Source organism: Pantherophis guttatus, chromosome 18, assembly GCF_059756535.1.
Source record: "Pantherophis guttatus breed Tessera chromosome 18, ASM5975653v1, whole genome shotgun sequence".
In the NCBI taxonomy this organism is placed as follows: Eukaryota; Metazoa; Chordata; class Lepidosauria; order Squamata; family Colubridae; genus Pantherophis; species Pantherophis guttatus.
In genome coordinates this window covers 9,891,204-9,908,131 of record NC_142080.1, presented here as the reverse complement: position 1 = coordinate 9,908,131, position 16,928 = coordinate 9,891,204, and the positions used below count along the sequence as shown (strand labels likewise).

The 16,928-nt window shown below is 46.9% G+C and overlaps 1 protein-coding gene across 13 annotated transcripts in view; it reads left to right on the top strand.

The window, feature by feature from the left end:
• Nucleotides 1-16,928, top strand: part of ARHGEF2 (Rho/Rac guanine nucleotide exchange factor 2) — a 191,642-nt gene that overhangs the window by 148,982 nt on the left and 25,732 nt on the right. For all 13 annotated transcript variants that reach the window (XM_087881244.1, XM_087881243.1, XM_087881242.1 and 10 more), the window contains 6 exons: nucleotides 388-455; nucleotides 2,115-2,178; nucleotides 4,497-4,626; nucleotides 6,751-6,860; nucleotides 12,674-12,820; nucleotides 15,871-16,121. In XM_087881244.1, the coding sequence (XP_087737370.1) occupies nucleotides 388-455; nucleotides 2,115-2,178; nucleotides 4,497-4,626; nucleotides 6,751-6,860; nucleotides 12,674-12,820; nucleotides 15,871-16,121 (770 nt within the window). The remainder of the gene's footprint in view (nucleotides 1-387; nucleotides 456-2,114; nucleotides 2,179-4,496; nucleotides 4,627-6,750; nucleotides 6,861-12,673; nucleotides 12,821-15,870; nucleotides 16,122-16,928) is intronic.

Genomic DNA, 16,928 nt, shown 5'->3' with positions numbered 1-16,928 from the left:
AATGTGTGTGTGTGTGTGTTTGTGTCTGTCTTTTGATGTCCCTTTCTCTCTCTTTTTTTTAAAGTTTTATTGTTTTATTAATACACATTATGACAAACACATAACATACAACATATAAATATATCCTCTTTTTAACAAGCGTTTCTTCGTGGTCTGCTTTCCACTGTAATTTCCCCCCCACCCATTTATCTCATATGGTTTCATTTCCTTCATTGTCCCTTTTTTGATTGATTACAATATATTTTCTAATCCTAATAGCCTTAATTTTATACATTTCTATATATTTCTTTCAGATGCCTGAAAAACCCATTAATGCTTAACTTTTTTTCCCCCCCTTAAAGCAATGATGTCCCTTTCTCAAACCGCCTTTGTTTTTCCTTTCCACAGCCTGCAATGTGACCATACACAACCGTTGCAAAGACAGCCTGCCCAACTGCACCAAAGTCAAGCAAAAGGTGAGCAGGTAGTGAAAAAGGAGGATTTTGCAGACTGCCCTCTGCCCTTCCCATTGCCTCGTCCTGATTGGACCGTGGGGGACTCAACTTCGCTTTTTAAAAACATTGTCAAGTTTCAAGTCCCTCTGGAAAAGCTTAAAAATGACCCTAAAATTAAAGACCACACAGCCGAGATGGGAATTTCACAAAAAGACTTCGTCGTTCTTTGGATCATCCTTAGCGTAGGTGCCTCCTCTCCTCGGCTGACCATTGGAGAGTGCCAGGATGAGAAGAGGCTCGGTGATTCATTTGGTAATTCACCAGATATTTAAAAAAAAAAAAAAAAGATAATCTCTGTCCAGGAGCTTCCGGAGAACCTAGGGGGAATGAGGGCAGAGAGACAGGCTGAGCTTGAGAAAGTTTGCTTCTACAATATCCTACAATATTTCTACAACCAGTGGAACAGAAGTTGCCTTCAGAAGTTGTGGGAGCTTCATCACTGGAAGCTTTCAAGAAGAGACCAAACTGCCATCTTCAGAAATGGTGTAGGGTCTCCTGCTTGGGAGGGGGGGGTTGGACTAGATGACCTACAAGGTTCCTTCCAACTCTGTTAATCAGAGGTGGGTTTCAGCAGGTTCTGACCAGTTCTGGAGAACCGGTAGCGGAAATTTTGAGTAGTTCGGGGAACCGGTAGTAAAAATTCTGACTGGCCCCGCCCCCATCTATTCTCTGCCTCCCGAGTCCCAGCTGATCAGGAGGAAATGGGGATTTTGCAGTAACCTTCCCCTGGAGTTGGATGGGAATGGAGCTTTTACAGTATCCTTCCCCTGCTACGCCCACCAAGCCACACCCACCAAGCCACACCCACAGAATCGCTAGTAAAACTTTTTTAAATCCACCACTGCTGTTAATCTATTAAACTGTTAATAATTTATAAAAGCACTCTGCCAGACAGAAAACGGGGACAGAAATTTCAAGAAGTGCTGTTTCTCTTCCTAATATTGATAGATTGACTACTTATCATATTTTTTGGACTATAATAAGACGCACCGGAGTATAAGACGCACCAAGATTTTGAAGAGGAAAACAAGAAAAAAAACGGGCCCGTTTTTTGCAAAAATGGGATGCGCAAAGGGTTTGGGAGGCCTGCAGAGTGCTCCTAGGGGCCGGGGAGGGCAAAAATGTGATATCTGCGGGGTTTGGGAGGCTGAAAATGGGCCCTTTTTCGCGAAAAACGGGCTTGGTTTTGGCGAAAATGGAACGCACAGGGCAGGATTTCGGGAGGCTAAAAATGGCTGTATTCGGTGTGTAATACGCACCAACATTTCCACCCTCTTTTAGGGGGGGAATAAAATGCGTCTTATATTCCGAAAACTACGGTATTTATTTGTTTATTTATTTATTTGTATCCTTTTTTACAAATAACTCAGGGTATTCAACATTTTCCTCCTCCTATTTTCTCCACAACAATTCAACCCTGCTGGGTTGGGCTAAGAGAGCGATGGCCCCCAAGGTCTCCCAGCCAGCTTTCATGGCTCATCCCTGGATTCCTTGAAAAAAGGATCCCTGAAAACATAAGACGAGGGATTTCCAAGCTTCTCGATCTGACTTTTGTCACCTTGCTGCTTTTTTTTTTTTTTTTGATTTCTCCTTTCTTCCTTCTCTTGCCGTCCCCTGCAGCAGCAAAAGGCCGCGTTGCTAAAGAACACTTCGGCGTTGCAGACGGTGTCCCTCAGGAATAAAAGTGAGTGTGGGCTGGGAATCGCCTGCTTGCAAATCCAGCGGAGTCACAGAGGGCAGGGGGCAGTTTCCTCTCTTTGGTAAAAAGGTAAAGGTAAAGGTTCCCCTCGCACATATGTGCTAGCTGTTCCCGACTCTAGGGGGCGGTGCTCATCTCATTTTCAAAGCTGAAGAGCCAGCGCTGTCTGAAGACGTCTCCGTGGTCATGTGGCCGGCATGACTCAACGCCAAAGGCGCACGGAAAACGCTGTTCCCTTCCCACCAAAGGGGGTCCTATTTTTCTACTTGCATTTTTTTTACCTGCTTTCCAACTGCTAGGTTGGCAGAAGCTGGGACAAGTAACAGGAGCTCACCCCATTACGCGGCATTAGGGATTCGAACCGCCAAACTGTCGACCTTTTGATTGACAAGCTCAGCGTCTTAGCCACTGAGCCACCACGTCTCTCTAGCGTCTTAGTCTTATACTTACAGTCTTATACTTATAGTCCCTCTAGTGTCTTATACTGACTGTTATACAGGTAGTCCTCAATTTACGGCCCCAACTGAGCCCAAAGTATGTTGCTAAGGGAGAGTAAGCAAAGTAAGCCAAACAAGTTAAAAATTCACTTATATTTGTAGCAAAGTGAGTTTTTACAGCCCCATTTGTACGACTTTTCTCGCCACTTCTGTTAAGTGAACCCCTACAGTTATCAAATTAGTCTCACCGTTGTTAAGTGAACCCGGCTTCACCGTTGACTTTCCTTGTCAGAAGTTTCTCAAAAGAGGATCTCACATGACCCCGGGACACTGCGACCGTCATAAATGTGAGTTCGTTGTCAAGCATCCGAATGTAAATCACGGGGGGGATGCTGCAATGGTTGTAAGTGTGAAAAATGGTCATGTCCTTTTTTTCAGTGCCGTTGTAACTATGAACGGTCACTGTTGTAAGTCGAGGACCACCTGTATATCAAATCTTTATCATGGTCATAGACCAACACAAGAAGCATTATTTTAAAAGTTAGAAATATAATGCACACAAAGAATGAGAATGGGGCTTGATTTACATTCTTGAACTTGCATCCTTTTTCAAAAATGGAAAGTTGGGCCTTGAATTCCCTTCTCATCAGCTCTCGAGGTACCTTGACAACTCTTGAATATCAAACTGCCTTTCCTTTTTTAACCACATCTTTAGGGTTCTTCTGCTTGGTTCCAGAGTGGGAGAAGGGTTCTAGGTTTCCTTGAGCCACAGAACTTTTCTTAATGGCTATCCAGAGTATTTTTTTTCCCCAACTTGAAAAATGCGAAATGGCCTGCATATAAGGAAAATTTGTATAAAATGTTTTATAGATGGCATTTTGCACCAGCAAGATTGGCAAAAATGTATAAAGAGAGATCTGCTAAACGTTGGAAGTGTACTCAATCGCCTGGTTCATATTATCATATGTGGTGGAAGTGCCCAGAAAGCTAAAAAATATTGGACGAAAATACATACTCGGTTGGGAAAAAATGACCAAGCAACATATAGACTTTGAAACCAGAGATATTTTTGTTGGGCTGGAAAAATATGATAAAAAGATTATATATCTGGTCTTGCATATATTAACTGCAACTAGGATTGTATTTGCACAACAATGGAAAAATGATGAGATTCCGTCTGAGGGCAATATAATTACCGTGTTTCCCCAAAAATAAGACCCTGCCTTATATTTTTTTGAACCCTGAAATAAGCGCTTGGCCTTATTGCCATGCGCTCAAAAGCCCGATTGGGCTTATTATCAGGGGATGTCTTATTTTGGGGGAAATTAGAATTAGAATTGCAGAAATGGATAGATTAACACTCACTATTAAGGCTAAAGAAGAAACTGAGTATTTTTTGATATGGGAAATATTCTATCAATGGCTAGACAATAGAAACAGAAGTTAGAAAGGAGGAGATGTAAAAAGAGGAAATGTTAATGTGGAGAGTTGTTAAAGAAGATGATGTTAAGTATTGTTATTATATTATTAGATGATGATGACTATGAATTCTAAAACAAATATGTGGATTATGATTGTTTAAAAATAACGGTACTCAGATGACACACTGTTTGATGGAAATTAAATGTTATATAAATAAAACAAATAAAAAATGGGGAGGGGGGAGAGAGAAAGAAAAATGCGAAATGGGGTCTCCAGCCTTGGCAACTTTAAGCCTGGCGGACTTCAACTCCCAGAATTCCCCACCCAGTTTTGACTTGTTGGGTGGGGAATTCTGGGAGTTGAAGTCCGCCAGGCTTAAAGTTGCCAAGGCTGGAGACCCCTGTATCTAACCTTCACTGAATGTCTGTCCATATTATTTTTTAGCCATCACAAGGGAGCGTCCCAATTCTGCCATTTACCCATCGGAGAGTTTTCGGCACACCTTGCTGGGATCCCGCAGAGGCCGCCCTACCTTGTCGCTTTCCAAAAGTGTCTCCACTACAAACATTGCAGGGTAAGTTAATTTTTTTTTTTTTTTTTAAAAGATGGTTTATCTATGAAATTCAAGGAAAACACATCTGTAGACTGCTCTGGAAGTTGTAGGAACTGAGTGTGTCTAGCCTAACAAACAGAAGGACTAGGAGTGACATCATAGCAGTATACGAATATTTATGGGGCTGTCACAGAGAAGAGAGGGTCAACTTATTCTCCAAGGCACCTGAGGGCAGGACAAGAAGTAACAACTGGAAGCTTATCAAAGAAAGATCCAGTCTATATTGAGCCTTGGTGGCGCAGCAGACTAAAGTGCTGTTAACTAGCACCAGCTGCCTGCAATTACTGCAAGTTCAAATCTCACCAGGCTCAAGGTTGACTCAGCCTTCCATCCTTCCGAGGTAGGTAAAATGAGGACCTGGATTGTGGGGGCAATAAGCTGACTTTGTATAAAAAAGAACACCGCTTGGGGGGGGGGGCGAAAGCCCTACTAAGCAGGTATATACAAAAGTATGAAGGCTATTGCTTAACGCATTGTAAGCTGCCCTGAGTCTCCGGAGAAGGGCGGCATATATAAATCGAACCAATAAATAAATAAATAAATAAACTAATCCTCCAATCCAATCCTCGGTTGCATTAACAGATGCAACGTGAAGTATTAGTACCACTTTGCAAAGCCTTAGTAAGGCCACTCCTGGAATACTGCATCCAGTTTTTGGTCACATTACAAAAAGAAAAAAAATATTGAGACTTTGGAAAAAGAACACAGAAGAGCAACTAAGATAATTAAAGGCCTGAAGACGAAAACATGAACGGTTGCAGGATTTAGGTATGGCTAGCCTAGGGGTGACAGGAGAGCATCTTCCAATATTTGAGGGGCTGCCACAGAGAGGAGGAAGGGGTTCAAGCTATTTTCCAAAGCACCTGAAGGCCAGACAAGGAACAATGGACGGAAACTGATCAAAGAGAGAAGCCACCTGAAACTAAGAAGAAATTTCCTGACAGTGAGAACACTTAACCAGTGGAACAGCTTCCCTCCAGAAATTGTGGGTGCTCCATCACTGGAGGCTTTCAAGAAGAGATTGGACAACCATTTGTCCAGAATGGTGTAGGATCTCTTGCTTGAGCAGGAGGTTGGACTAGAAGATCTCCAGGGTCCCTCCCAACTCTGTTATTCTGTTGGGATGCAGGGACTGGAGACTAAACCATATGAAGAACGGTTGCAGGAACTGAGTTATGTCTAGTCTAGTGAAGAGAAGGACCAGGGGAGACAGGAGAGCATCTTCCAATATCTGAGGGGCTGCCCCAGAGAGGAGGAAGGGGGCCAAGCTATTTTCCAAAGCACCCGAAGGCCAGAAAAGGAATAAAATGGATGGAAACTGAACAAGGAGAGATTCAACCTAGAAATAAGGAGGAATTTTCTGACGGTGAGAGCCATCAACCGATGGAACAAAAGTTGCCTTCGGAAGTTGTGGAAGCTTCATCACTGGAGGTTTTCAAGAAGAGACCGGACTGCCATTTGTCAGAAAGGGTGTAGGGCAGTGATGGCAAACCTTTTCGGCACCGAGTGCTGGAAAGGGAGCGTGTGTGCACACTTGTCGGGGCCGCAACAGGGAAGAGGAGCTGCCCAGGGGGCATGCGCGCACCAGGAAATGAACTTCCAGTTTCTGGCACATGCATGCGCACTGGCCAGGTAGTCTTCCGGTTACTGGCATGTATGCTCACCCGACAATCAGCTGGCCGCCGTGCACGCCTACGCCGGAAAACGGGAGACCAGCTCTTCTAATTTCCAGCACTGCTGCATGCACGAAAGCCAGCTGATCGTCGTGTGCGCATATGCACCAGAAACCCAGAAGAGGAATGGACAACGCCACCCATGCCAGGCGACATGGCTCCATGTGCCACTTCGGGCACATGTGCCATAGGTTCCTCATCACGGGTATAGAATCTCCTGCTTGGGTGTGGGGTTGGACTAGATGACCTAAAAGATCCCTTCCAACTCATCTGTTAATCGGTATAGCTCCACCTCCAACTGGTGTCCTCCAGAACATCTGCCAGTTGGCTGGAGAGGATCGAAGTTTTGTCCACCGCACCTCGAAAAGATCTTTCTAGCAACGACGGTCACGAATTTTGCTTTCCTTTTCAGGACATTCAATGACGAATCGCCGCTGGGCATCCGGAGGATCCTCTCTCAGTCCACCGACTCCTTGAACATGCGTAACCGCACCTTGTCCGTAGAGTCCCTGATTGATGAAGGTGAGGAGAGGAGGGTTCAAGATACACAAATTCAGATTGTGTTCATTTTCCATGCGCTTCAAGGGCATTCACAGGAATAGTTTGGAAAATGCCGGAGGTGTCAATCTGGATTCTTTCTTCTTTTTTTTTTTCTTTTCTTCATGCTAGAGCAGGGGTCTGCAACCTTAAAAACTCAAAAGAGCCATTTGGACCCGTTTCCCACAGAAAAGAAAACACCGGGAGCCACAAAACCTGGGTGGGCGTGGCCAACTCAATGTCACTCACTTCCACCGGTCACATGACATACACCCCTAGCCACGCCTACCCAGCCAGTCATTAGAACAGTGTTTTGTTAAAAACACTGGGAACCAGAAAACTCTTTTGACATCTCTCTCTCTCTCCCTCCCTCCCCACCTCTCTCTCTGTATCTCTCTGCGCCGGCCACTTCTCCATCCCCTGCTGTCGTCCTTAACTTCTCAGGCCAGGCGAGGAGTGACTGGGAGGGGAGGGCGAGGAGGGGGGGTGGCAGCCAGTGGTGGGATCACCCGACGGAGCCACAGCAGAGGGCCCAAAGAGCCACATGCGGCTCCGGAGCCGTAGGTTGCTGACACCTGCGCTGGAGGAAAACAGGTGAAATCCTAAAATTGGAAAGGTCAGTTGAGGCCATCTATCTGGTCCACCATCTATCTGATCAATGCAGGAAGCCCAATGAAAGCATCCCAAACAGAAGGATGCCCTGCCTTTGCCTGAATTGCCAGAATTGCCAGAATCTTTCCCTGGTCCCTTCATCAAACAGTCCTTTACTGGTAGGGGGAGGGGAAAAAAAACCTTCCAAAGATACGATGGGAATCTGCCTTTTATTTATTTGTGCGTTTATAAGCCTCTTCCGAGGTTGCTTTAAGCAGTGTCCAAAAGCTGCAATTGTTGCAATCAGAGTGGGCCTACAGTAGCAGAAATGCAGCATTACAAAAAATAGAATAGCAATTACAATTAAGAGAACATTCCTAGTGTTACAGCATTCAAAGCCCAAAGGCTTTTTCCAGATCTCCAAAATTTTACAAGCTTCCAGAAGGCTCCAGGAAAGTAGGAACTTCTCTTTGGGGGCGAACTTTTCCAGCTCAGGTTCAGCAAATTCTCCTTGTTCCTCAAACATTCAATTCATTCATTCATTCATTCATTCATTCATTGCTTATCCCATTTTTATTACTTTATAAGTAACTCAAGATGGTAGACATACCATCTTCTCCTCTTCCCTCCTCCCATTTTTTCTTCCCTCCTCTTCCCTCCTCCCATTTTCTCTTCCCTCCTCTTCCCTCCTCCCATTTTCCCCACATGAGGTGAGTTGAGCTGAGAAAGAGTAACTGGGCTAAGGCAGGACTAGAACTCACTATCTCCTGGTAATCAGCCCCAAGTCACCTATTTGGTTTTCATACTTAAGGCAGAACTAGAACTCACAGTCTCCTGGTGATTGGCCCAAAGTCACCCAGCCTGAGAAGAGCTGCCAGAAGGCAAGAGCAGCTCAAGCAAAGAGGACAACTCGGGAGTAGGGCCAAGAGATGATTGGCCCCTCCCATAAGGCTTAAAATTTAAAAATTGGTAGCTTCTTCTTCTTCTTCGTCTACACCTTGCATTTATTTTTGTATCTGTGACTTCTGAACGTTTGCCAAGAAAGGCCTTTGGCAGTTTGCCTAATTGGACCAAGGTTTGCGATAGGACTGAGGAATTTGTGTTGGGAGGAATTTGCTTTAATTTAGTTGAACGACGCTGGGAATGAAGTAATTCTCAGCTGTTCGATTAAAATTTTTTTTTTTTCTTTCACGGACTGATTTTCCTACTACTTACTCGGGCCTGGGTCACAACACCTCAAACACCGCTTGCGTTTCCTCAAAGCTAATTTTTATTCCCAGATGTGCCAATATGGCATCTCTAAATAAAAATTAGCTTTGAGGAACCCTGACATCAACTCTGTGGACAGGTACATCAAATTCACACGGGAGGATGTTAAGGAAAAGAGTCTAACCTTCCTGGACTGCGCAGTACACATTAAGGAAGACAGAAGCCTTAATGTCGATTAAAGCCTTGGTACAGTGGTCTAAAGCACCCTGTTATTAAGACCAGCTGCCAGCAATTACTGCAGGTTCGAATCTCGCCAAGGCTCAAGGTTGACTCAGCCTTCCATCCTTTCTAAGGTAGGTAAATTGAGGACCCAGTTGTGGGGGCAATAAGCTGACTTTGTATAAATATACAAAAGGATGAAGGCTATTGCTTAGCGCATTGTAAGCCGCCCTGAGTCTCCGGAGAAGGGCGGCATATAAATCAAATTTTAAAAAAAAAATCAGAAAGTCCAGTTGCCTCTTTGGGGAAGGGCTGGAGAAAAGTTGACCTTTGGGACAACCTGTATGACTGAGAATCTCTGTAGCTGGTGTGGCAAGCTCATAATTCCATCAACTTTCTATGCATCCGCATCACACCTTTGCTTCTTTATTCAGTTTTTCCAACCCCGGGATTATTCCTATAACTGCGTTTCTTTGGCGAAGAACTCTACAATGGCCTCTCTTTTAATTTCCTTCTGCTGCTTTCAAGCCATTCATCTAATCCGATGGTTTGGAACTTTTCTTTTCTGTCTTCGAGGGAATTTGGAAAGCCTGTTCAGGAAGAGTATGATGAATAGATACTAATGCAGAGCAATATTGCAGCAAAAAGGACTTGGCAGGTTTCCTAGGGAAGGGCTGTGGGGAAAAAATAGAAGGTGGCAGAGGTGGTATCTATAGAAACGTAGCACGTTGAAAATCTCGTTTGCTTATTTCATTTTTAATTTCAGTAGCTTAGGATCCTAGATTTAGAAGGGCCCTTTGCTCAGAACATCCCCGAGCGAAGGTTGCCCAACCTTTGCTGGGTCCTCTCTCTGTCTAGCCATCACTGCCCAACTGCTCTTACATCCCCAATACAGGTAGTCCTCGACTTATGACCACAATGGAGCCCCAAATGCCTGCTGTTAAGTGAGACACTTGTTAAGTGTGTTTTGCCCCATTTTACACCTTCGATGCCTCCCCCTTGCCTAAATCAGCCTCATTCTCCCCTCCAGTGCCCACTGGCACATACAGGTAGCCCTCGACTTAACAACCACAATGGAGCCCCATTTTACGCCTTTTCTTACCACCGTCGTTAAGTGAATCACTGGTTAATAAGTGAGCAACCCGGTTGTTAAGTGAATCCATTGACTTTGCTTGTCAGAAGGTCGCAAAACGGATCACGTGACATTGGGAGCACGGCAACGGTCATAAATACGAACCAGTTGCCAAGCATCTGAATTTTGACGACACGATTAAGGAGAGGCTGCAAAAGTCACAGATGTGAAAAACATCACATTTTTCAGTGCCGTTGTAACTTTCAACGGTCACTAAATGAGCTGTTGTAAATCGAGGACTACTTGTACCTGTACGTAGCAAACGCTGCCATGATTCACCATATGGTCTTTTCTCACGTCCACTCATTCCTGGTTCCCACAATCCCTCCTTGCAAGACTCATCCTCCAAGGCTATCAATCATCTCTGTTTTGCTCAGCCTGCCTTCCAATCTCGACAAGATTCTTAGCATGGATCATTGGTGATCACGCTAATCAATAATCTACAGGCCACCCTACCATCGACTGAAGGATCAACCAGATCTCAATGATCTTCTGCAGATTTTCAGCCCCCTCCCTGCCAATCGCTCTGCACCTCCTCCAGAAATGCAGAAATAGAATATTTCCTCGTTGACGTAACTGAGGCAGACACACGGCTGTCTCCCATTCTTGGTTGTTTTCTTTCATCAGCTGAGTTGGCTTTTCATGCAGCTTAGGATCAGAGACCTCCGGGACGAGGAGGGAAAAAATGGCAGAGCCAGAGTATCCTTGTGGCTTTTCCTTGAAATCTGGAGTGTCTTGGACCCAAAACCAAGTACCCAGACATCTGGCGGAGGAGGGGAGGGGTTAGGAAAGTTAACATTGTTGGGAAGCTCCCAGCCTGGCAGGGAGGAGGGATCAAGCGGGGAACTAGTCTGGATCCACTGCGCAACTACAAAACGACCGGGATCAACTCCCACCTAAGTTCCATGGAGCCTTTTTGTTCCCAAGAGAAGGCTGCCACTAGGGAGATTCCTGTATTACAGGCAGAAAATAATAAAGTAGTGAGCTCAAACTCCACACAGGTGTGTTGTTGTTAGTTGCGAAGTCGTGTCTGACCCATTGCGACCCCATGGACAACGTTCCTCCAGGCCTTCCTGTCCTCTACCATCCCTGGAGTCTATTTAAGCTCACGCCGACTGCTTCAGTGATTTCCATCCAGCCACCTCGGTCTCTGCCGTGCCCATCTTCTCCTTTTGCCCTCCATCGTTCCCAGCATTAGGCTCTTCTCCAGGGAGTCCTTCCTTCTCCTTAGGTGGCCAAAGGATTTGAGTTCCCTCTTCAGGATCTGGCCTTCTAGAGAGCAGTCAGGGTTGATCTCTTCTAGGACCGACCGGTTGGATGGCCTTGCAGTCCAAGGGACTCGCGGGAGTCTTCTCCAGCACCAGAGTTGAAAGGCCTCCATTCTTTGGCCTTCTCAGCCTTCCTTAGGGTCCAACTTTCCCAGCCATCCATTGCAACTGGGAACACCATAGCCTTGACTATACGCACTTTTGTTGGCAGGGTGATGTCTTTGCTTTTGTGTGCAGGTGTGTACATCTGACAAAATGGTGGTTGCACCTGGGTGAAATCCAGCAGGTTTGACAGGTTCTGGAGAACCGGTAGCGGAAATTTTGAGTAGTTCGGAGAACCGGCAAATACCACCTCTGGCTGGCCCTAGAGTGGGGTGGAAATGGAGATTTTGCAGTATCCTTCTCCTGTCATGCCCACCAAGCCACGCCCACAGAACCAGTCGTAAAAAAAATTGGATTTCACCACTGGGTTGCACCCATCCAATTGTAGCCCCATTTTTTTTTCTTTTTTGCATTGGCTTTGCTGTGTATTGCAAGCTGGATAAGTTTCAAGCACTGCAACATTTTGATTTTGGATTTTACCTATGAGCTAGGTTGTTTGTTATAGAAATGGCTAGTTTATACTACTATGTAAGAGTAAAAAGTTGAGGTTTGATGCTATTATGTTATTCTTCTGCACCAAAGGGAATTGGAAGTCAACGCCTTTTCTTTCTTTTTCCCTTCTTTTCTGCACTTTTCTTTTCCCTTTTCCCTCCCCTATCTTTCCTACTATTTTCTTTTGTATTTCATACTATAAATTAATAAAAAATAAAAGTGAAACGTAAGTTTCAAGCATCCCCTTGCTATTAAGGAGTGGCAGGATTCTCTTCTGTGAGCCTCCCTGATTTTGCTTTCTCTTCGATGCCTCCTCCTTGCCTAAACCAACCTCATTCTTCCTCCAGTGCCCATACAGATAGCCCTCGACTTACGACCACAGCGGAGCCCAAAATTTCTGTTTCTAAGTGAGACATTTATTAAGTGAGTTTAGCCCCATTTTTTAACCTTTCCTGCCACCGTTGTTAAGCGAATCACCAACGTTGATAAGTTCGTAACACGGTTGTTACGTGAATCTGGCTTCCCCATTGTCGTTGTTTATCAGACGGTCGCAAAAGGGGATCACGTGACCTTAGGACCCAGCAACGGTCGTAAGTATGAGTCAGGTTGCCAAGCAAAACCTGAATTTTGATCGCAAAATCCTGGGGATGCTGCAAAGGTCAGCAGGTGTGAAAAGCGATTTCTAGCTCCCTTTTTTCAGTGCTGTCGTAACTTTGAACAGTCGCTAAGCAAATTGTTGTAAGTGGAGGACTACCTGTACACACCCTTGCTCGTTCTTCCCCCAGGAGCTGAAGTCGTTTACAGCCAGTTGATGAGCGACTTCGAGATGGACGAGAAGGATTTTGAGGCGGATTCCTGGAGTCTGGCCGTGGACAACAGCTTCCTGCAGCAGCACAAGAAGGAAGTCATGAAGCGGCAAGACGTCATCTATGGTGAGCTCCCCCCCTCGACACCCCCCCCTTTCCCCGACAACGGAGGCCAAACCCCCATTTTCCTGGGAAGCTACAAGAGGAAGAAACTCCAGACGGTTTTTAAGCCATCAAGACCACAAACGGATTTTCTTTCAGTGCATTCATTACATTTCTGCAGCATGCTCTCCACCAGCGTCAACCTTGGGAAAATGAGCGCAACGCAAGGGTGAAATGCTCCCAGTTCGGACCGGATCGCCTGATCCGGTAGCAATGGCAGCGGGTGGTTCGGAGAACCGGTAGCAAAAATCCCTGCCCCCCCCCATGCCCAGCTGAGCCGCGCGATCATCAGAGACTTTTTTTCTTTTTACTTTTAAAAGCATTTTTTCTACAACTTCTTCCGATGAAAAAATGCTTTTAAAAGTAAAAAAAAAAAAAGCCTCTGATTGTGATCGCGCGGCTCAGCTGGGATCGTCAGAGGCTTTTAAAAGCATTTTTTCAACAACCTCTTCGGCTGAAGAGGCTGTAGAAAAAAAAATGCCTTTAAAAGCCTCTGACGATCCCAGCTGAGCCGCACAATCCTCAGAGGCTTTTTTTTTTTTTTAACTTTTAAAAGCATTTTTTCTACAACCCCTTTGGCCGAAAAAATGCTTTTAAAAGTAAAAAAAAAAGCCTCTGATGATTGCGCGGCTCAGCTGGGATCATCAGAGGCTTCTAAAAGCATTTTTTCTACAACCTCTTCAGCCGAAGAGTCTGTAGGGAAAAATGATTAAAAAAAAAAAAAAGTTGGCCACGCCCACTCAGTCACATTACCCTCTCAAGCCACGCCCACAGAACCGGTAGTAACAAATTTTACATTTCACCACTGGCACAACGTTGAAAAAGTGTTAAGTAAAAACTAAAGGAGAGTCGAGGCGATGGTGAGTAGTGCAGTAGGGTGTAGTACTGGGGTGGTATTCGCTTACCTTTGCAAATGGTTCGCAAATGTGAGCGCGCGCATGCATGCTTCGCTCACACGCGTCACCTCCATGCATGCACAGGACCTTCCGTGCTTGCGCAGAGCATCAAAAATGGGACGTGATGACGTCCGGGTGGGTGGGCGGAGCCTCTCGCAGCCGCCGCTACCAGTTCGCCCGAATCGGATAGAACCGGCTGAATACCACCACTGGTGTAGCAGTAGTAGCAGAAGGGTGAGTAGTGAGGGCCCAACAACCCCACTTCTTTAACTTTAACAGAGTAACAGAGTTGGAAGGGACCTTGTAGGTCATCTAGTCCAACCCCCCACCCAAGCAGGAGACCCTACACCATTCCTGACAGATGGCAGTCCAATCTTTTCTTGAAAGCCTCCAGTGATGAAGCTCCCACAACTTCCGAAGGCAACTTCTAATTCCATGGATTGATTGTTCCCACTGTCAGAAAATTCCTCCTTATTTCCAGGTTGAATCTCTCCTTGGTTAGTTTCCATCTGTTGCTTCTTCTCTTGCCTTCGGGTCCCTTGGAAAATAGCTTGACCTCTTCCTCCTCTCTGGGGCAGCCCCTCAAATATTGGAAGGCTGCTATCCTCAAAATGCAATGCGAGCGCCCCCCACGCATGCGCCCTGCCTCCCCAGACATGCGCTCACACGTCCCCCGTGTTTGCCCCGTGCATGAAAACCAGCTGGCTGTCAGGAGGCTTGCGCACATGCACGGTGGAACTGGGCTGGGGCGACGGCTGGCGTGCCCACAGAGAGGGCTCTGCTTGCCACCTGTTTTGGCTTCCAGGTTGGTGCAGGCTTTCCAGGCCCAAAATGGAGACCGGGTGTGTGTGTGTGTGTGTCTCACACGGACCTGCGCGGGGGATGCGGGGTGCGGGCGCATTGCATTATGGATGCAAGCGTGCAGCACGCGCGCTTTCAGCACTGGACGACAAAAAGGTTAGCCGTCACTGGTATAGGATCTCCTGCCTGAGCAGGAGAAGTTGTGCTTGCTCGATCACTGGAGGTTTTTAAGAAGAGATTGGACAACTATTTGTCTGGAATGGTAGGGTCTCCTGCTAGAGCAGGGGGTTGGGCTGGATGGCCTCCGAGGTCCCTTCCAGCTCTATTGTGATTGAAACTTTCCAAGGAAAGAAGCAACCTGGAATTAAGGAGAAACGTCCTAACAGTGAGGACAATTAACCAATGGAACAGCTTATCCTCAGAAGATGTGAATGCTTCAACACTGGAAGTTTTTAAGAAGAGATTGGACAACCATTTATCTGGGATAGGGCCATGATGGCGAACCTATGGCACGCGAGCCACAGGTGGCACACGGAGCCATTTCTGTGGGCACGCGAGCCGTTGCCCTAGGTCAGCTCCACCGCACATGTGCTCGTGTCTCCCGTCAGCCAGCTGATTTTTGGGTCTCTGCCGTGCATGCGGGAGATACGCACGCTTGCCCTTGCCGCCCCGCCCATCCCAGAAGTCTCCATGCGGCCCATTTCGGATGCCAGGGAATTACAGGGCTCGCGTGGAGGCTCTGGGAGGGCGAAAAACAGGCGTCCAGAAAGTACCGGGAGTCCAGAAACGGGCCATTTTCAGCCTCCGGAGGGTCTCCAGAGGGCCAGGGGAGGCTGTTTTCTCCCTCCTGGAGGCTCCAGAAAAGCCTCTGGAGCCTGGGGAGGGTGAAAAACGGGCCTAATGGAAGTCCGGAAACGGGCTGTTTCCGGCCTCCGGAGGCTTCAGGGAAATCTGCTAGGCCCAAAACAGGACGGGGGGGGGAGGGGGCGTGTGCGCGCCCATGCGCAGGGGGGCAGTCGTCTGTGGGGGACATTGCATTATAGGTGTGCTATTGTGCGCACACACGTTTTTGGCACCCGAGGAAAAAAAGGTTAGCCATCTCTGGGATAGGGCTTTCCTGCCTGAGCAGGGGGTTGGACTAGAAGACCTCCGAGGCCCCTTCCAACTCCATTATTCTGTTTTCAGGACACTCTTGTTGTTATTCAGCGATGAGATTCTATCCTCTCCTTTCCCCCCCCCCCCCCAGTGCCTCTCGGCCTCCATCCCAGCCCCCGTTCGTTCCCCAGCCTACTTTCTTCTTCCCGTCTCTCCCCGCAGAGCTGATCCAGACGGAGCTGCATCACGTCCGGACTTTGAAGATCATGACCAACCTCTTCCGCAAGGGGATGCTGGAAGACCTGCAGATGGACGCCTCGGTGGTGCAGAGCATGTTCCCCTGCGTGGATGAGCTCAGCGAGATCCATGACGGCTTCCTGGTCCACCTTTTGGAACGCCGGAAGGAATCTCTGGCTGACGGCAGCCGCAAGAATTTTGTGATCAGCCGCCTGGGAGACATCCTGATCCAGCAGGTACCGGAAGGAGCATCATTCTTGGGAAGAAGTTCTCCCCACCTGCTCAGCTCTTGCCTCCTTCCATTTCTTCATTTCTTAACTACCGTACTTTTCGGAGTATAAGACACACTTCCCCCCCCACCCTAAAAGAGCCTTGGTAGTACTAGGGTTTAAGGCACCCTGTTATTAAGCTGCTTAAGACCAGCTGCCTGCAATTACTGCAGGGTTCGAATCTCGCCAAGGCTCAAGGTTGACTCAGCCTTCCATCCTTTCTAAGGTAGGTGAAATGAGGACCCAGTTTGTGGGGGCAATAAGCTGACTTTGTATAAATATACAAAAGGATGAAGGCTATTGCTGAGCACATTGTAAGCCGCCCTGAGTCTTCGGAGAAGGGCGGCATATAAATCAAATTAAAAAAAAAAAAAAAAAAAAGAGGGTTGGAAATGTTGGTGCGTCTTATACAACGAATACAGCCAGTTTTGGCTTCCCGAAACCCTGCCCCAGGGGTCCCGTTTTCGCCAAAAACAGGCCCATTCTTTCTCAAAAACGAAGCCTGCAGAGAGTTAGGGAGGCCTGCAGAGTGCTCCTGGGGGCCGGGGAGGGAAAAAATGCGACACATGGGGGATTTGGGGCCCTTTTTTTGCAAAAATGGGGGCGTTTTGCCCTCCCCAGGCTCCAGGAGCACTCTGCAGGCCTCCAAAACCGTCTACAGGCCCTGTTTTTGCAAACAACGGGCCCATTTTTGGTCTCCCAAACCCCCCATTTATCACATTTTTGCCCTCCCCGGCCCCCAGGAGCACTCTGCAGGCCTCCCAAACTCTCTGC